At 36.4% G+C, this 20,703-nt stretch overlaps 1 protein-coding gene across 1 annotated transcript in view; it reads right to left on the bottom strand.

Annotated features, from left to right (window-relative positions):
• Positions 1 to 382: 382 nt before the first annotated feature.
• LOC117408563 (angiopoietin-1 receptor-like) overlaps positions 383 to 20,703 on the bottom strand; it is a 36,049-nt gene continuing 15,728 nt past the window's right edge. Inside the window, exons 2-23 of the mRNA XM_034013665.3 lie at positions 19,648 to 19,950; positions 16,726 to 16,836; positions 15,882 to 16,034; positions 15,179 to 15,310; positions 14,447 to 14,584; positions 13,700 to 13,825; positions 13,157 to 13,311; positions 12,435 to 12,579; positions 11,823 to 11,984; positions 11,058 to 11,192; positions 9,884 to 10,174; positions 8,897 to 9,205; positions 7,910 to 8,073; positions 7,038 to 7,248; positions 6,767 to 6,877; positions 6,290 to 6,480; positions 5,388 to 5,501; positions 5,052 to 5,122; positions 4,414 to 4,454; positions 3,817 to 3,913; positions 2,949 to 3,048; positions 383 to 2,535 (exon numbers count right to left, since the gene is read on the bottom strand). Coding sequence (XP_033869556.3) covers positions 2,461 to 2,535; positions 2,949 to 3,048; positions 3,817 to 3,913; positions 4,414 to 4,454; positions 5,052 to 5,122; positions 5,388 to 5,501; positions 6,290 to 6,480; positions 6,767 to 6,877; positions 7,038 to 7,248; positions 7,910 to 8,073; positions 8,897 to 9,205; positions 9,884 to 10,174; positions 11,058 to 11,192; positions 11,823 to 11,984; positions 12,435 to 12,579; positions 13,157 to 13,311; positions 13,700 to 13,825; positions 14,447 to 14,584; positions 15,179 to 15,310; positions 15,882 to 16,034; positions 16,726 to 16,836; positions 19,648 to 19,950 — 3,335 coding nt within the window. The 3' untranslated portion in view covers positions 383 to 2,460. The remainder of the gene's footprint in view (positions 2,536 to 2,948; positions 3,049 to 3,816; positions 3,914 to 4,413; positions 4,455 to 5,051; positions 5,123 to 5,387; positions 5,502 to 6,289; positions 6,481 to 6,766; positions 6,878 to 7,037; positions 7,249 to 7,909; positions 8,074 to 8,896; positions 9,206 to 9,883; positions 10,175 to 11,057; positions 11,193 to 11,822; positions 11,985 to 12,434; positions 12,580 to 13,156; positions 13,312 to 13,699; positions 13,826 to 14,446; positions 14,585 to 15,178; positions 15,311 to 15,881; positions 16,035 to 16,725; positions 16,837 to 19,647; positions 19,951 to 20,703) is intronic.

The following is a 20,703-nucleotide window of genomic DNA, read 5'->3' as shown; positions in this document are numbered from 1 at the left end:
GCATGCAGCTGTGGTATGGGCATTAAAAAAACACATTACTTGTGAGATGTGCCTGTGGAGCAATGTTAATTAAAATACTTTTCTGGCTGTGACTGTTTGAGTTTTTTGAGCTTCCTCACACCAAATCATAATGACACACAATTCGATGTTCCCATGAATAGTTCAGACACATTAGAAGTCTATAATGTGTGGAATTTGTTATTCTAACAGGTATGATCACAATAGCAGGTAGAGAACTACTTCCTGGGTCAAGTCAGAATAACATTAAGGGGTGGGGTTTAGAAGTCAGGAACTTGAAATCAATTGCAAACTATTGGTTTACTGAAATAATTATTTAATTACACAGTAAACAAGAGCCTATCAGTGCTGTGGTGCAGCACTCAACAGCATTCCTTCCTTTCATTTTAACTTCTTGCATGAGGAAGTTGCATAAGAAACAAACATTTAAATGATTAATGTCTTCCGATGTATGTGCTTTATTGATCATATATATTATATATTTTTTTTAAGAAAAGGGTTGATGACTTTATATCCTGGTTCTATTAAACTTCCCTTGTGAAACTTTTTAACATGTTTAACACAGGTATTGCTAAAAACATACTTTAAAATTAAGTTATAAATTGCAGGCTCCTCTTGGTATGTACAACAAAGGAATCCATTTAAAATCAGTACATTATTAGAGTTTTACATTTATGCTTGTTTCCAGTTTCCAGTTGCAAAACCACACAACCAATCACTGCATAATTTCTCCACATTGAGCAATATAGTTACTATCACCACTCAATTGCACCTGCAACACATCAATCCTCTGTGAATCATGAGAGATCAATGACCCAACAATTAAGGGCAATTACCCCTAACTAGAATGGACAATATTATAATGAAACTGCAGTGTCACTATACATTTGTAATTTCAGACACAAATATTGAGGGTCACCGCATTTGTTTTTGAATTACATAACCGTATATTACATCAACATAAACATGCTTGTATGAAAGGTGCCAACTTAAAATGTTTCATGGAAAACTAAGTATTAAATAATTAGAAAACGTAGGTAATCTGACAGTAGGTTATTTATTTCTGTTCAAACTTCAGTTAGTTTTCTGCATGCACTTGAATCAAAAACTGGTGGGTGTAGGCAACTAATTTTCTGGATAACTGTCTTACACCCTGAAAGAAAGAAAGATGCATTGCTAGGCTGAAAACTATGGAAAGTTCCTAACTTTGCCTGCTTTAACTGCACTTTTGAATATTTGACGCTACTGTAAATATGTAAAATGCCTTAATCTTGAAAGATAGATACATTTAATTGTCCCATCTTGTTTTTGCATTTATGGTAACAATGAAATAATTTGATTTATGACCAAGGACATATGAATAAAAATATCAAAACAACAAGGAAATGTGTGAAGATATTGCAGGAATGTGTACAACACAGCAGACAGCAACACTGAGTAATATAGTTTGTTATAGTCACATAATAGGCAATTGATAATGTCTCTCTTGGCTGCAGTTTAGGGAACAAAATGACACAACCGTTATATATGAATGCATTTACTTTGTTGTGAGGCATCACCAGTCAGTTTATTAAATCACACGGCACTGATTTATAGAATCATCTTTAAAACAACCTTTTTATGAACAGTTTTTACAGTATATCACAAAAGACTTTAGCAGTGCCTGTTCTAATGGCAACATGAACTTACAATTACAAAGAAATTCCTAAGCAGGAGATGTAAAATGAATTTCAGGTGATAAAATGGCAATACATTATGATCCATGGAAATTAAAATGATGCAACACATGCAGGTGCCGTATAAAGATGAAAAAAACACACAAAAAGTAACACGTTTGTATTTATGTACATTTGTTTTAGAAAAGGAATACCACATGTATGAAACTCCCCTTATGTATGAATTTAGTATTATTGTCTTTGTTTTGACGAATGTACCCCAGAGTTGTTTATTTAACATTTAGGAAAAACTGGGGCAAACCTTGCACTAAAGCAAATGTTTAGTTAATCCATCTCTATACATCAGATATGATCTTTTCCTCCTTTTAGCTATATAGGTTATTTTTTCATTTTACATTTAGACACAGTTGATTTGATCAACCTATGCCAGGAGGGATAAGCTACAGCTAGATTGTTAGACCATTTTCCAGCACTGGGAAATCACCCTGGATTGCACAAATCACCTATTCCTTGCTATACTGTGATTACCCCTAAAATAAATGGCTTATGGGAGAACTTGTGGGAGAAAGGGGGTCCTTCATTGGGACATATTGTGCAAAGTATGGAAAGGAAATAGGATAATCTCTATACTGTCCAAAGCAATAATGAATACCGGTAGCATATTTCTGCAAACGATTCATTCATGCTCTTCTAAAGTAAATTGCTTGTACAATATGATGCAGTTAAGGACAAGTGGTAGCATTGGCTTCATCCTCTTTCTTTTTATTTAACCTGCTTCTTCTGCCAAACAGTCAATGCCTGCATAAGTGAACTTCTCATACAGAGTTGTGTTGACGTATGTCTGCAAAAAACAATGTGAGGTAGAAAACGAAGCTGTAATTCATGAAAATGCTTCCAGTGCAAATCTTAGAATAGCAACTCCTATTGTACACCTACCATACACCTGTAGTGGAAATGGTTGTACACTGGTACTATGGTTCTGCAATGGGTTCATACTAAAACATTCGCAGGCACCAGTGTTCCTAACAGGCGTGGAGACAAACCGAGCAAAGCAACCCAATGCACAGGTGCAAACTTGGTACCTTGAACTGCAAGGCCAGATCTTAACCACATTACAACCATAATGTCTCAAAAGATGAACATTTAACCAGTGTGTTTGATTATATAAATAGCACATTACATTGCATCCCCCTGTACTTTGTGACACATTTATTATCTATCTCCCAAATCATTGCAAAAAATAATCAATCTTACCTTTCTTTCTTCGAGCATTTTGTTTAGTGATACCAGGATATGTGCAAATGATGGTCTTTCGTAAGGTTTCTCACGCCAGCACTGTCTCATCAGGTCATACCTTTAAATAATGAGAAACAATCCATCACAGCAGGAATGATTGGTTTCAAAAGCTACAGAATGTGAATAAACCTGAAGCTATGGTTTGCACAGACTGTAACTTGACCATAACAACTTGAGAGGGTGAATTTTGGATAAAGTGAATTTAGATTCATTTGTATAGAGCACTAACTTTGATATAAACAATTATGTTAGAGTCCTTGTAGGGTAAAACAGTGCGTGAGCATGAGAAATAGGAAAAAAATAGTGGTACCCGAATTTTATTTCCTCAGATAGATTATGGGGACAATTAGTTGAGTAGATATATAAAGTATGTAGATTTGCTTTAGATAGAGAAGCAACAAATCATAATTTTAATCTTTATTCAGAAACAGCATTAATAGCAATTGAAACAAGAAGGTCTCTCTACTGGTTTATAACATTCTTCCTTTTTTAAATGACATCTCTCACATTATTTAATGAGTAATTATAGAACATATTCACCAGTATTCTTGAGCCGGCAGACCAGTTTAAAATTGCATTAATAATGCATCTAAATACATCATGTGATTGTTTTCAATATTGTACGGTATGTGACTGGTTGTTTCGCCTTTGTGGTGTTTGTTTGACGTTTTATTATTATTATTATTATTATTATTATTATTATTATTATTATTATTATTATTATGACCTGACTCACTGAATCTTTGAGTAATAAATAAATACTTCAATAAAATGTAATTCAATTTAAAAACTATGTATCCATGTTAGCGTGCTTGGTAGAACGTACACCTCATCTTCACAGTTGAGCGGCTTCTCCAGCCTGTATCTCTGTGGAAGCTTCTCATAGAGTTCAGCACAGGTCATTCCACAGTAGGGCGTGCCACCTTTAATAAGACACAAGCAGCACTGGAGGTAAATAGCAACATCTAGGACAGGCAGGTCATGCAAATCAGTATCCTAAAGACAAGGCTGATCACCTTACAGAAATGGGACGCACTTATAATACCAGTGTATTATCCTACCCTAACTACTGGTGCTAACTACTGTACAGAAAAATTGATCAATGATTCTGATATTATAGCATGTAGGTGCCAATATGGTATAATTCTACTGCAGCAGATTACCATAGATTGGTTCATACCATTTATTGTTATGTAAAAATCTAAGAATAATACTGTGGCCCCATTCTACACATGTCTCATACCATTGAAGCTGCTCCTGTGTTATCACTGACCCTTAGTACAGAATAATTGCATTATCATTGTAGTGCCACTGCATTGCATGTATAGATGTCTGATGAAATCAAGAGAGAACACAAAGATAAAAACAATGCATTCAAATGTGAGTGCAGCAAGTGTATGATTGTTAGACTCACAATACCTACCTAAGCTTACAATCTCCCACAGCAGTACACCGTATGACCATCTGTAAAATTAGAACCACATTAAGCCAGTGAAAAATATTTTTTTTCTTTGAAATGTAAAGTAGCACACTTCTAAATAGCAAACAAGGGGCCTTATTCAAAAAGCCTGTACTAAATTAATCTAAATTATCAGCAAAAAATAAAACAATGTTGATGTTAAAGCTTCAAATAAATAAAGCAGGTGGTTAATTTAATAGTTTTGTACAGTATGCAATTTAATTGTTTCTTGATAGTTCTGTAATATTAGCAGTTTGAGTTTTGCTTTAAAAGATGGTACAGGCTTTCTGAATATGGCCCATAGGACTCTTCTGAACTAAACCTGGTACCTTTGTTTCCAGTTGACATTTCTAGGAGTAAAACAGGTTGGTTGGCACTGTTGGCATTGCAACCTCAAAAGGTATATTATAATGTATACAAATGCACATTCCTGTTTATATATAATCCTTTGTATTCATTATACTGTGCCAATAATTGTAGATCATTTTGTGTAGTAGCTTTTAACTAGGCCATGTAATCAATGTAATCTATACTGTTTATACTTCGATTGCCTAATTTCTAATTTCTTGAAAATCAGTAAAACAAAAACTGCAGATACTCACACATCACTGTTACTTGTATAGACACTGTAATTAAGGGACTCAATTGCCATCCAACGAACTGGAAGCCTCCCCTGTAAAAATAATGAAAACTGAATTGAAATTACTCACAATAATAGACTCTAGTAATATTTCATGGGATTCCAAAAAATATGATTATTATTATTATTATTATTATTATTATTATTATTATTATTATTATTATTATTATTATTATTAAAGCGAGAGGTTCATTTTTTAAATATGTTTTGTGTAGTATGTCATTCGTTGGTTGCTAAGGGTCTGGGCCTGTACGGAAACGCATCAGCATTAAATATACAAGATTAAAGTCATTCTCACCATTGTCTTCTTCACATACACTTCTTGGCCTCTTGATAATCCAAAGTCTGCTATCTTTGCAACAAAGTTTTCTCCCACCAAGATATTTCTGGCAGCTAAATCTCTGTGGATAAACTAAACCAAAGCTGTAATTATAAGCATGCAAAGCAATTACGATACAATGCAGGCCCACTTATATAGATGTATAGATTATTCCTATTTTGTGTTAATAATGCAGATAAAGAAACAAAGTGAAAAGCGTTCGGTAAAATCAGGATTATTTTTCTAAGATTCTTATGCACAAAATAAGTATTCTGATGAGCTTTTGTGCCAAATACCCCAAAACTGCCCATTAAGTGCTCTCTGCCTTGCCTAGGAAATACTTAAGTAACCCAAAGCAGTAATCACCTTATAATGATGCTCACAGCTGTTGATTTTTATTGCATTACTATTGTACAGAATGCCTGCTCTCTAAGCCTGACAATAAGCCTCCCTAAAGGTCCACTTCAGATATTTCAGCTTTCAATTCAGGTCTAATTCACGTAAGCACATTCCCTAGAGTGCTTTATTTAAGAAGAAAACACCAAGAGCAACAGCCATAACCCACTTCTACTATACTAAAACACAGTAAACTATCTGTCTGGCAGTTACTGTCAGTTAGAGAGGGTGTGATTGCTATATTACAAATTAGCATGAGCAGGCAGAACCTCAGGTGCTCAGCCTAGTTCTTCTATGAACCTTGTTTGGCGCTGCTTAAAAATAAGCCGCTGTTAAAGTGAGATTTCATATATTACAAGCCTGGGCCAGAGGCTTACAATCTGGAAAGTTTATTATGCCTAATAAGACACTGACAATGTGGCTATAATGACCACGGAGTGATACTTTTTCTATAATGATAAACAAAAGAAGGGTTTATTACTGACCTGTTTCTGGCTGAGATAGTCCATGCCCCGAGCCACGTCCACTGCAAACTGCAAGAGCTGCTGAGAGGTCAGGGTGGAGGCAGTGCTGTTTGCGATGGCAAACGCAGGGTCTGTCTCCAACACTCTGCTCTTCCGCAGGAAATCCAGTAAGTTTCCATGCAGTGCGTATTCAATCGCAACATACAAATACCCTGCACCCAACAGACGTGCATTACAAACATTAGCAATGTCATAATGCAATTATTCGGTTGTTTCATAGTATACACAATGATTGTATTTTGTTATTCAAACATACACTTAGCTTCCTTGCTGAGTCCTTTTCAACCTGGGAATAAGGCCTCTTTTTTATCCAGGAACTAGACCTAAGTGTTTTTGTGAACACCTTTGTGAATATGTATATTTTTGGATTACTTTTACACATTATAATATCTACAATTCTTGTCACAAAATAGAAGTCAGATGTTACAGAAATCCTACCTCTGTGTTCACATGCTCCCAGTAAATTAATGATGTTGGGGTGATTTCCAAGTTTACAAAGAACTTCCAGCTCACCAGCAAAGTCTTTGTGGTCATCTTTAGAGGCATATTCTAGGAGGGGAAATAAATACTGAAAAATCCCATTCCTTCTATGGTAATAATAAAGCTGTACGATGGGAATGCAATGGTGTTCGAGAAAGGGAAATGCATTGATGGACCAAATCAACATTTCTGAATTCATATTTAACACTAAATACTTAAAAGGCAATACCTTTCATTCTTTTGATAGCTGCATCCATTCTGAGCCCGTCCTTTTTAATGCGGGCCTTTAAGACCTGCCCGAAATTCCCCTCACCAATCACATCCTGGAATTTAATGTCATTCCACTGGAGGGCGGGGTAGACAACAGGCTCCGGCTGGGACTTGGATTTCTTGGCGACCGTGAGCATCCCTGAATTGAACTGAACCACCGGTTCTTCCCTCTACAAAAGGAAAACAGGTTTCAAATAATTAGATATACCTATATATAGTCAATAGGAACAAAATACAACAGGAATGATGTCATTTCCATTGTGAGTATCTGAGATGATTTCTTATGAAGTTAATGTAGTGATGTCAAAAAGTGATAATTCCTCTACAGGAAAATATACTTGAACTTTGACCCATTCGACTCCTCGAGACCATCACTTTCAATTCAAACACAAAATGTCTCGTTTTCAATCATGCGACAACGCCCACAGTACAGAAATGTTCATCAATCATCAACAAAATGAGAATATGTTAAAAAAAAAAAGATGTAAAGCTGGTACATTCATATCTCAGTGAAACTAAACGGATAACGACACAGAACGTCTGTACAGCACTGAAAAACACTATTTAAAAAAAACAAAAAAAACGAACTGCACTGCACTGCTGAACCTCGTCTTCTTAATATTAGCATCACAAGGGTATCCATGTATTATAAAAAAATAATAGACGGGCCTCTTCAGTGAGTTACAGGAAAATTGAAATATTATATATTACATATATATTAAAACCAAACATTAAAACGGTGCCAAAAAATCTGTCAAACACACATATAAATTGTAATTCACAGAAAAATGTTATATTTACACTCAGTCTTGATCTGTAAGCAGTACATACCACTCCATTTTGGAAAGCCTGTACCATCCTGCGCTGGAAGGTGGCTCTCTTGAGCTGCAGCACTATGAAGAAGGCTATCAGAATGGTGAAGCAGGTCATTCCTGCAGACCCCAGGATAGCAATGAGCAGCATGTTGCCTTCACTTTGGAAATTATACGACGACACTGGAAAAGATTCACACCACATAAAACAATGTCAGACATGTCAAAAACCATTTCAAATTTTCAATGTAGAATGCAACTCACTTTTAGATAACTTTAAATCAGAAAACTAATATGCCAATTGGATATATTTTGTTTGCATTAAAGGGTAGGTTTATGATTATTTTTGTCTATTATTATTAACAATATGTTTGGGCTGGATTAAGTAATTGTCCAGTATATAAAAGCTTCTACTTTTATATTTAATCCAGGTTGTTTTGTTAATTTATCAGTTGTAAAATATGTTTGCAAAAACACACAGCGAGGCGTGCCATTGTACTGAAATGCCTCAGGTTTGTTGCCTTGTACCATCAACCACTGATAAGTGGGCTGTCTAAGTAAAACTACATGCCTTTGGGTGTTATAGTGCTTCTAAAATGGCCTATAAAATCTAATGTATTTATACCACAATGCTCTCCCATTGTTTTTTATGCTGGTCAGCTGTTCTGTTTTTACTCAGTAACGGAATGGCAAATAAAGCACAGCTGAGAAGTTGACACTAATTAGGAGCACCTGTTCTAAAACCACTTCTTACAGATGAAATCCTTCACACAGATTATTGAACCCTGCTAAAAAAAAACCCTTCCAGTGAACAACAATTTATTTCAGACAAACAAAGGTAAATAATACAATTTAAAAAAAAAAAATTATAATGTAATAGAGATAATGGCATTGCTGTTGTTTGTTCCTTGGTAATGGAACTGCCTCTGTCCTTAAATATATTAGTGAGAACAGTCTATTGAGACCAGAGTTGGTTCTGTTTTACCTCACAAAATGTTAAACTTACTGTGGTTATCCTGCTGTTTTCTCATCTTTATTTCCAGTCTGGGGTTTCCCTGGCTTACTCCAATGTTGTTCTTTGCCCAGATCTCGACCATGTAGTGAGTGTCAGACTTCAGACCTCTCAACTGAAACTGCGTGACGGCATGCTCCCGGACATTAATCTCAGTCTGCTGGCTATAGTCCTCGGCATCACTGTTCTTATAGCGGATAATGACAGAGGAGATAGAGTTTCCCTCCTCAAGGGACCAGGAAATGATGGCTGAGGAATCTGTGATGTTAATTTTCTGGATGTTGAAAGGAGGGGGTGGGAGCTCTGTCAATTCAAAACAAGTTTGTAGAAATTAGTACTGGGAAATTCAGAACCTGTAGAGGTGTCTATGTAACTTGTTACTTATCCAAATAACCATGGTGGTACAATGTACTGTAACATTCTTGAGAATTACATAAAGAGAATTACAATATTTCCCTGACATGCAATATAAAATCAGATTTTTCAATCACTGCTATTGTTAAAAAAGTGAGGAAACAGCAACATGATTTAAAGCGGGTATTAATTGAACAGTATGAACAGCAAAATGTTTTTCAGAATATAAAGAATATAAAGGGGTTCTCCCAGGACATTTACAGTGGTGGACAGTGAATTGTTTCAAGAGCAAATTACCAGCTGATTAATAATCTTAAACAAAATGTTCAATACAGCCAAGCAGACACGGATAAATATCATTCAGAAAAATGTTTAACATCAATGATGAGGTATTTCACAATAAATGCAAAGTATAAGCTTGGGGAAAGCATGGTTAAATACAAACTAACTGTGCAACAACAAAATGACAGCGGAATGAAATAATTGTATATTTAAACTAGCTATACACTTTTATTCCTCTCAGAAAATCTGCCTTTGTCACTGCACTTCAAAACAGAGCCCATAGAACGGTACGCCCCGGCTTTACTGTGCAGCTTGGGGGTCAACTTCAAGATATACAAGCCTTACCATCGCTGAAAGTCCAAGCAGACACAGGATTGCTCCACTGGCCTACAGACTTGCATGTCACACGGACCTTACACTGGTACATCTGCTTGGGTTCCAGATCCTTGATATCTACGCTGGAGAAGTTCCTTAGCACCTCTAGGAATATATTCTTCTCAGATCTGTCGTTTACCGGACTGCATTCCACCTGGTAAATGCGCTCCTCCTCTGGAGATCCGGCCACAGGCTCCCACATAAGGCTCAGGGACGTCTGGCTGACTGGAATCAGTTTCACCCCCGATGGCGGAGGAAGATCTGGGAAACAGCAAACGAACATAAGAAAAGATAGGAAATGAGAAGAGGCCATTCTGCCCATCAAGACTCCCTTCTTACCGAACCATTTTCCCTTACTTGAGGGATCTAATTTAATAGGACAGAATCTAGTCGTTTAGTAAATGTTCCCAGTTTTCCCTACTACTTCACCCGGGAGGCTATTCCATGTATTCCATGTATAACTCTGTAAATAAGTGCTTCCTACCTTACATTCTAAACTGACTTTTACTCAGTTTCCTTCTTGTTCTACTCTCTGTGCTAAATTTGAACATTGTATCAGTTTTTTATTGCCTCACCATATTGGAAAGATACTGTACTTTTAATAATGAGTCCACAATAACCCCAACATTCAAATTAATTACAAGCCTGCCCAGTTATAGAGAAGGTCCACATGCAAGGAGATTTTTGTCAATATCAGATGAAGACCGTTTTATATAACTGAATTGGGTCACTAATTTGGTGGCCTGAGCTCAAAATAGTCTTATACTTTTAACCTTTCAGAGCCCATTTTAAACTTTCTCCCAAGATACAATATTATGAGAGATCTCTGCATGTCTTTTAGTGCTAAATATAAAGACAAGCAAAGTGTAAAAATAGGTTATATGGGGTATTGTTTTGATCTAGCTGGATAATTGTTGACAGCAAGGATGCAGTATTACAAAATGTTGCTTGTGTGATTGTAAGAATGCCCTGTATGAATTACATTTGGGAAATTATCTTCATTACAATGAAATGTGTTCTAAAATGATTTGTACGTGATTAGGATTTTACTGTGTGATCTGAAAAGCAGACAAAACTCTTCACTCACTCCCATTCGATTTTACAGCTTGATTAGAAGGTATCTTAGTACACAGGCAATCCTTACCTAGCATGGCAGTAGAACAGCTGGCCTCAGGACCTGGATGCCCTTGACCTCCGTCTCCTTGGCGACTCAGCTGGACACATATATTATACACTGTCATTGGGTTCAGTTTCTCGAGCTTCACTAGTGGCCCATTCACTGAGAAAATAAAAATGGTTACAGTACTTTCAGTAAAGAACTGTGGCTGGTATATTACATACTGGTCATTGAAGAAACATTACAGAGTTTTGTCGCAAGTGGGAGACCAAAAATTACAAATGTAGAAATGAAGCAAAACATTAGCAATCTTGTTTTCAGAAATGATTGTGAGAATATTACAACAATTGCAGTTATTAATTCATATATATATTTTAATATTATAAGAAAGATTTATATTTTTATGAATTAACTTTTTTTTTTTTTAAGAATGTTAAAGATAACTTAGAAAAGAAAGTAATTTAGAAAAGAAACAAAACAAAAAAACAACATGTTCCGAAACATTTTTTTTCTAAATACATAGAACATATAAAATACAACTTATGGTTGGTCAACTGTGGCCTACTCCTTTTGGCCTTTCCACATACAGTATTGCAATACCCACCCATAATCAGAAAACTCAAAAGTTCAATACAGTTTGTTGAAAAGTAAAAACAATTTAGTAATGGAAATCTTTCATTCTTTAAATTTCTCATGGGTTAAGCTTTGTGACTTGGACACTGTGTCATGCAGTTGCACAGAATTAACTGGATTAATAGGGATCATTACCCCTTTCTAAACAACAAATATTACCTTCAATGGATGACCATGACTGCGGTGCCCTGGCTGATTTGTACAGAAGCTTTACAGATGTTATAGGTCCATCACCATTATAGGGCTCCTTGTTGATGGAAATTACCAGGTGATAAGGCCCACTGCTGTTCAAAGTTGGGGCATACAGTGGCGTTGGAGAAACTAGAAAAAAAGAAAACTGTATTTACACTTCTTTGTCTCTAGGATATTATAGGGTATAATTTCAAACCATTTTTTAGTATTATTTTAGTATTTTAGTATTATTTGTACTATATGAGAAAAAAACAACAACAACTAAATAATATTATTCTCTTAAGCACCCTCACACTTGTCTGTTTCTCAATTTGTAGCATTTTCCTTGGAATTCTTTTTATTTTATTTTCCAGTAAAATAGCGTAGCAGGAGTGCAGTGAAAATACCTTGCTAAAAATCAATTGTATTAATATAGACACAGATGTCAAAACAATTGTGATTTAAAAATAAAATTGCAACAATACATAGTACACAGGAGGCAGAAAAGCTGTGCTATGAAAGTTAAGGTGGGTATTGTGAGGAGAGCGAAACACTGTTCTCATTCAGTAAACCAGTCCATTGTTTCTCTGGGTCCCCTACCTTTCACATCCACATTAAAAGATTTTTCTGTATATCCAGAAGCAGTGTTCACCTGGCAGGACCAGGTTCCTGAGTCGCGGAGTTGGATCTTCTCCACTTTGAATAAGGCAGTAGACTGGCTGCTCAAGGTTTGAGTATCTGTTGGCTAGAAACAAAATCAAAACAACATTGAAGTTAGAACTTCATCATTATGCATGCAACAGATTTATTTGGATCCCAAGAATATCAATCAAATATACACAGTGGGCTAAAATGTACATTAAAGATATACGTTGATAGCATATTTATTGATTTATTCCTCACTTAGGTAACAATTCTGATTCGGGTCACATCAACTTTTCTCCCTAACTTAAGGAAAGGGTCAGCCAGAAAATATGGAAATGTTTCTTGACAACCTAAAAATATATTGCATTAAATATTATTTTCTTGTCCTCCATGTTTCCTTTCCACCCACCTAGTCACAGTACTGAATACACAGCAAGCCCAATGCATTCCATGTAGTTACCACAATATATCAGCATTTCCAGAAGCTGGAAAACATTGTTCAGACATAATGGGAAAAATATTCTAATAACATAACCAGCTTTATAAGATTGATGAGAATGATGTGTATGGCATTTTGAGTCTAGCTACACAAAAACAATGGATTTTTTTTTTTTTTTTTACCAGTTTTACTAATGCAGCAGATAACTTCAATCACAATAGTATCACCAGTGACCTACTTCAACAGTTGTTTTGTCAGGTTTCAGCAGCATAATCTCTCCATGGAGCAAAGGAGGATAGCCTGTTGCAGAACAGTTGAGACTGTAAGTTATCCCATAATTCAGTTCAACATCCCTTAGGTTACTTGTCACCTGAGGAGGCACATCTTGAGAACCTGTAACAGAGGAAATAAATTATGAATATGAATTACTCAATGTAATTTGATAAACATAACTAGTTCACAGTAATGCTGCCCAACTATTTTGCCCTTTGTGGGACTAGATGTTGTTCAAAATCTGACTGAAAATAAAATATTACCAATATATAAATGTGAAGAAGTCTGAGCTTTGGGGCTATCGTCCATAACTTTAAACTCTAAATCATAGGATATGAAGTCAAACTACAAGGAATCATAAAATACATAAGACATAAAATAAAATAAGACAAGCATCTGACCAGTTTTTGTCAACATCTTTTGTGTTACAATGACCATTGGAGCCAGATAGCTGGTGGCCTCCTTCCCGCTGAAAATAGGCAGTTAGTACAGAGTTACCTTGCTTTACCTTCTTTCTCACAGCGTTGGCCATGCCAGCCCTTGCAGAGGCACCCTCGGAAGCGGTCGCAAACACCACGGTCTCGACACTCACACTTGAGTTTACAGCCAGCTCCGTAATACCCGGGCGGGCAAGCTGAAAGAACAGATTGTTAATGACAGGGTAAAAGACTGTATTATTTCCACAAAGCAAAAATGCAATTGCTGTCCAATGTGACAGGTATCTCTTGACGTGGTCATTCAGGCAGATTAGAAAAACTGGACATCTTATTTAGAAATTGTGATCTTCCTGGGCTCGTCTCACTGGTCCAAAACATGAATTGTGGTCAAATGGGGTGAACTATGGTCCAGTGGTTAAAGAAAAGGGCTTGTAACCAGGAAGTCCCCGGTTCAAATCCCACCTCAGCCACTGACTCATTGTGTGACCCTGAGCAAGTCACTTAACCTCCTTGTGCTCCGCCTTTTGGGTGAGACGTAGTTGTAAGTGACTGCAGCTGATGCATAGTTCACACACCCTAGTCTCTATAAGTCGCCTTGGATAAAGGCGTCTGCTAAATAAACAAATAATAATAAATAATATATTTTAAGATGACACAGGTGGACATACTGTAATTTGTGACTAAGGCCCCTTGCAGGAAGGATTAGTAACGTATATTGACAATTGGGCCAGGATTTCAGCAGGACTTGGACTTTAACTAGAATCTCTGCTTTGTAGAAAGTGCAGTTGGTAAACACCCAGAATCTACCCATTCCTCACCTTCATTGCATCTTATTCCCTTCCAGCCTGTAGCACAAGAGCACCCGTAGGGATCTCGTAGACAGAACACGCGAGACTGACAGCTCCCACCATTGCACTTTTCTTTACAGCTTCTTCCAAATCTGTTCTTACCACAAGCTGGACATAAATATATTTTAGTCAGATTATTTAACCTCGAAAGCAAACAATAATACTATTTCCACACTGCCCATGTGATGTAAAATACCCACCTCCTTAGTATAATATTATTATATTATATGGTACTAGAGTCAGTCAGGTTAAAATTGGATGGCTGCCACATCCAAGTCAAACAGAAAGATGCATACAGGTAGAATGAGATATGTTTCCCTTGATCGGCTCATGAGCTATCCAATCAGTGGATACCCAAATTGGTAGGAAATACAATTGTGCAGTTTCCCATGCTTGTACTACACATTTACTGTTGCTGACTGTAGCATGCATATGTGATTAACCAGATGTGATTTACTATTGGTGACATTTTTTCTATAGTACTGTTTTTCATCTCTGACTCCTCTGCTGCTGATCTGCTGATTTGATCAGACTTGCTTGTGTATTTTGTGTCACAACCCCCTTCTAAATGAGGCTGGTTAAACCAATCATAATGAATGAAAGTTCCACCAATGTCAAACTTTATTTATTTGTGAAAACAGACTTGGAAAAAACATTATTAAAATACCTGCTAACACCACCTCACATGATTAAGCCCTTTACCTATTTCACATGTTTGTCCCATGAAGCCGGGTGGACAGATGCAATCTCCTGTCTCATCGTGGCAGACTCCACTGTTTAGGCATATAGGGCAGTTCTGTTTACAGTCAGGGCCCCACTTTCCAGCAGCACATTCTTGTAAAGGAAAAACAAAAGAGAAATTAGAACAAATCAGAAGCCAGGTGCAAATGTACGACACAAAGTATGAAAATACATAAACGTCTGAAGACATTTTGTACAATTATTTTCTTAATAATGACTGATACGAGTGATCAATAATTATTTATAATGTTTTCTTTAAACAAAAAAAAGACAACAGTTATTCTTGAATTCAAATGACATTTGCTAATAAAATGGCAGTGTTGTGTAAGTGAGAGAGAAATGTAAAGGCAATAAGTAATGATAAGGTCATCTTTTGGCTTCCAGGTAATAGGAGATACCAAATAAGGTAATTCCAGTGTTCCTGAATGATAACATGTAGCATATTATTTTAAGTTTGGAACATTTTAAAGAAACTGTATGGGCCAGTACCTGGAGTGAGTATAATTTGTGGTTCAGTGGGGTTGCCTTCCTTTTACTGTGATTGTAAACTTCTTTAGTTTAGTTCTAGTTAGTTCTAACATTAAGTAGATAAGTGCTAATCAAGGACTGTGAAACCTTCTATTTGTATTGCAGACAGCTTTAGTATAAATGAGATTGCACTGACTTCTTACTATCAGCCTAGTGAGAGCCGAGGTGAAGATGGTTCCGCCGATGTATCTGGCAGCGTAGAGACCCGCGTCTTGCAGCTGAACAGAAGAGAATGAATACACCAGTGTCGGGTGCACCTCATCTCTTAGCACAGAGTGAATAAAGGAGCCTGAAAAACACCAATGAAAACTGTCAATTTGAATTTAAAAAAGAGGGTTTTCGGCAGTTAACGCTAAATATACCTACGAAAAATAGGACCAATATTTAATATGTTTAATTACATTATGAAACTTGGTGTTGAATGGGTTCACATTAGAAAGTATTGCATTGTTTGTCACAATATAAAAAAGAGGATGTGGCTCAGGTCCTTACAAAGTTGAATCTGTATCTAAGTTTCAGGTGGTGACATGGTGCGCTGGCTCTTCTCCTAGGCTTTTGGCAGCAATGCTATATTGTCCCTCTGATAACCTTTTCATCACATCTAGTTGACATGGCTCTTTATTTTAAAAGATGGTAACAATAAGAAATCCATGATCGACATTTCAATTGTTTTACTCGTGTCTTTAATGGTGATGTGCACCACTAATGGAGGACGCACTCGAGGGATTCTGTCTATCGTATGCTTCTGGAATCTCTATGTATTGTTTGTGTATTTGTGAAATATTTTATAAGTTTAATTAATCTCAAAGAGTACTAACTTCATGACACTCCACAAGTTCATAACTAGACTGACTTTTATACAATTGTATTGCAGGATAAGCTCACAAGTCACAAACATTTTTTCATGAGTCAAAATAATTCACTTTAAATTCCAAAACGGATTATGCTCATTTAAAAAAAATGACTGAAAACCCCTTTACCATTTTTATAGATGACAGCGTCCTCTGAGACTTGCTTCACACGTGTAAAAGAAATGTTGACAAGTTCACCCTTGTTGACTGTAATAGTTAATGATTCAGGACAGAAGGTAGCTAGAAAACAAAAATTAAAAAGGCAGGTCTGGAATGAGCAGAACAAACTCAAGTATTGTTGCTGTTATCATTGGTGTAGACATTCTGGCAATATTAAATGAATCAATTTGAACGATTCAAACATCTTAATACAGTCATCCTAAAATGTATACTGCAAACCTGATCATTCAAGAACCTCATTTTGCTCTATTTGTACTATATGTACTGTATTTATTTATTTTTTTAACTGCATCATCTCAAATGTGATTTGTTTTTTTTTTTTACTCAGAATTGCGACCATCAGAATCGCTTCACTGTAATATGAACTTCCTAAAAATGTGTCTGGTAAAAGATGTATGATTCTTAACTTCTAAGCAGGGTTGCCAGATTTCTGACAGAAAAATAGTGAGAGTATGGGCGTTTATGCAAATTCCAACCCGCGACTCTCAAATTCCAACCATGACTCCAAAAAAAACAAGCCCAATCCCGTTTATTATAAGCGGACTTGGCAACTCTGCTTCTAAGAGAGATTCTATTCCTATCAGGGGCGTCATTTGCTGTAGGGCGGGGGGGGGGGGGGGGGCAGTTGCCTGGCCCTTCCCCCCCAGTCCCAGACCTTGTATTCGCTTTTGCAGTTTCAGAATATAATTTAAACACCAAAAAAAGTGGAGCGCCACATTGCACTAGTTTTAAAATGGTACCGGAATGCACAGCTGCACTGTAAACTCATCGTTGTCTTTTTCACAGTGGATTGGCAGAAAATGAAATGTAAGGCAGTACACTCCAGTATTTGATACATTCTGGTTGACAGTTACTGTTATAATTACTGTTTCAAAATGTTACACTGCTTAAATATGCATTTATATGGAAATAAATGATTAGGCCATGTTATGTCTTGCCTAATCAATGGATTTCTTTTTCTAACACATTTTTGCCGTATGCAAATGTTGGTATTAGTTTGGCAAATGAAAGATTCTTTTTGTGCATCATGAAAAGTGTCAAAACATACCAACTGGGGATGAGACATTGAGCGATCTTTTTTGGTTATTGTGAGCTAACCCGACAAAGCAAAAACATTAGACTTACAAGCTGGTGTTGCCAAATTTGTCTTGATGAAAGAGAGATGCTCCCCCTTATTCGTGACCATCTGTGTAAACATGTTATTTAAAACTTGCTACATATTTCTACTTTAGACATTCACAAGAATGTGATGCTTATTTAGCAGTTTATGTTCATTGGTTTATAGTTGATGCAAAGGGCCTGATGTTCAGAAGGTGCATTTTTAGAGAGAAAATAGAGGTCACAGTGCATTCAAGTTGTTTTTCCACCTAATTGTACGTCTTTATTTTCAGCAGGGGCAGGTTCATTTCTCCTACTCGAAAAGCCTTTTGCGACTTCTGCTTATGACTGATTCAATTGAAAAGGCAATTGATTTTCTGGTTCCTTAACAAGCTAATTAGTCACATTTCAATAATTTCATTTAACTGGAAAACAACGAGGAAGAACACATGTCGTTGCAACAATGGGGAAAAAAAGAAAGGAAAACTAAATTCTTAGCCACCCAAGTTGAGGTTTTGCTCGATTAAATTTTAGCACATCAAACTGTTCTTTTGGGCAATACATACGTTTTCAGACCAATCAGTGGGATATCTGAAACTGGCAGCAGAGCAATTCGGTTAGCGTTAAAGCCTTTACCCACTTTTAAAGCACAAAAGTGTCGGTGAAAACTACATCCGTAACCTTACACGCTTTAGTACTATAAAATGAGACATAGTAGAATGACAGTTCAGATGTTGTTATAAACCAGCGCCGCGCTTTAAGAATAGTTGCATTGCACATTTTGTATAATTTATTTTAAGAATAAAAACTACAGTATGTCGACAGAGCGCAGCACTCTATCTTCTTGTAAACAGACCTTTTTTCTCATTCATGGGGACAGAAAATGTTCAATGTTGACACAACTTTGCCCCCCCACCCCAGAATTTTTCAGAAATGACGCCCCTGGTTCCCATATAAACCTTTTGTGCCTCCCAAAGGTAAAATTGAAAAGAAGAAGAGAAAGCATATTTACTTGTAATGCCCCCAGATGTGTATTAGAATTTGTATTCCACCACTGTATAGTTCATTAAAATAGACCCCAAGGATTGCATAGATAATTATACAGTCGGGATGCCTTGGGAGAATTTAAAATATCCCAAATAAGCAGCTGTTCCAATTAATGAGAGGCGTTTGAGATGACCTTAGTCACGCTTTCTTGTTTCTAAATGAAAAGAAAAATAATGAAATCACATCTTATCACAAGGTGATGCACTTGTGATGTTGACACGACAACTTTCTTTGCAACAGCAGCCTGAGAAACCACAGGAGACTCCAGCTCCTTCAGGAGTTCAATATGGCTTACACAATTTACGCAAGTCACAGCATAATCAGGTACCCACTGCACTGTGCTACACAAACCTGCAATCTCCGTTCATCATTTGAAAATACTGTATCCCAATTAAATGAAGTGCCATCGAAATTAAACAACATAAATAGCATTGGGAAGAACTGTCTCCCCAAATTGTATCCCATTTAAGCAGAATTCCTGATTAGGCGGCAGCGACTGTATAGAGAAATCATCTCAATACATTTCATACTAAAGGTAATTTACCTCTTGTGGCATTGAAGTAAAATCATGCTGAGTATTTTCAACTGGTTTGGTTTATAGGGCTTTCAAAATATTACAACTTGTTTATAAAGAAAGGAGAAATAATACACTACAGTATATACATTACCACTTTCTGATACAATTCCGAGTGTTGTATGAAAGAAAAATGGAAAAGGATGTTTTACCTTCATCTAGCATCTTAACTGTATATACTTTATTTGAGGAGTCTTTACTTCTTTCACCACAATAAAAGGCTCCAAAGATATCGCTGCTCCTTTCTTGCCAGGTAACCTTTAATGCAAAGCGGTGACTGTCATCGTGACTGGCATGCTGTGACATCTGCTGGTTAGGTAGAGCCAAATCTCTTCCAATGTTTGGCACATCAGGAATGCTCCACTCGCTGTTGACACATAGCAGAGACGCTTCTGAGTTGGTAACAATTGGGTCTGGGTTTATCAATGTGAGGTCCATTACTGCATGCGCGTTACCTGAAATCACAAAAATAAAAGTTAATATAGTAAATATGAATGAGAGACAAAATAACTTGTAAAGTATTGTACCATTGATGGTACATATTATTGTGTCATGATGGTTGATAGAGGCCTGGGTTTTGTGGGACTTTTGGTGGTCTGAACTTAGGAAAACCACATCACAAAGCCACTAAACAATTAACCATGATTGACACCTTTGCATAAGGTTCTAAGGCCAAGGATCGGATTGCCATGGTGACCAAGCTGATCCTTGTGTCATCTCATCAAGGATGCTCAAAGTTGTGTTCTTGGCATTAACATAAACTTCATTGATAAAAAGTGAGGAAACACATTTGGTAAATTGTAAGCAGGTTTTTATGATGTATCCAATCATTCTAAATAGTTCTTATTACAATTGCAGTGATCATGACCTATTATTCACCAGAACATTAAAATGTGTGTTTAACACGCGTTCCACCCAATGCCCTGTTAAAAGATCATGATGCATTACATCACTGATACAAATCGTCCTTCCGATCCATGCTCTAAAAATGATGCAGTATTCCTATTGCTATTCCTGAATTCACTTTTATATCTTTTATTAACAATTTTCTATTTACTATTTGGCATTAAAGGTACCTTTTTAAATGTAGTTTTAAATTAGGTAAGGTGCCAGTATTTTTGACATTTTATAAATTGTGTCTTCAAATGCCATTTTTATATTTATTTGTCCACCTTTCCCTATCATTTTATGATGTTCTGAGAGGCTCT

This window comes from Acipenser ruthenus, chromosome 2 (assembly GCF_902713425.1).
Source record: "Acipenser ruthenus chromosome 2, fAciRut3.2 maternal haplotype, whole genome shotgun sequence".
NCBI classification, from domain to species: domain Eukaryota; kingdom Metazoa; phylum Chordata; class Actinopteri; order Acipenseriformes; family Acipenseridae; genus Acipenser; species Acipenser ruthenus.
Note: the sequence above shows the minus strand (reverse complement) of the source record. Positions and strands in the feature narration are given on the sequence as shown.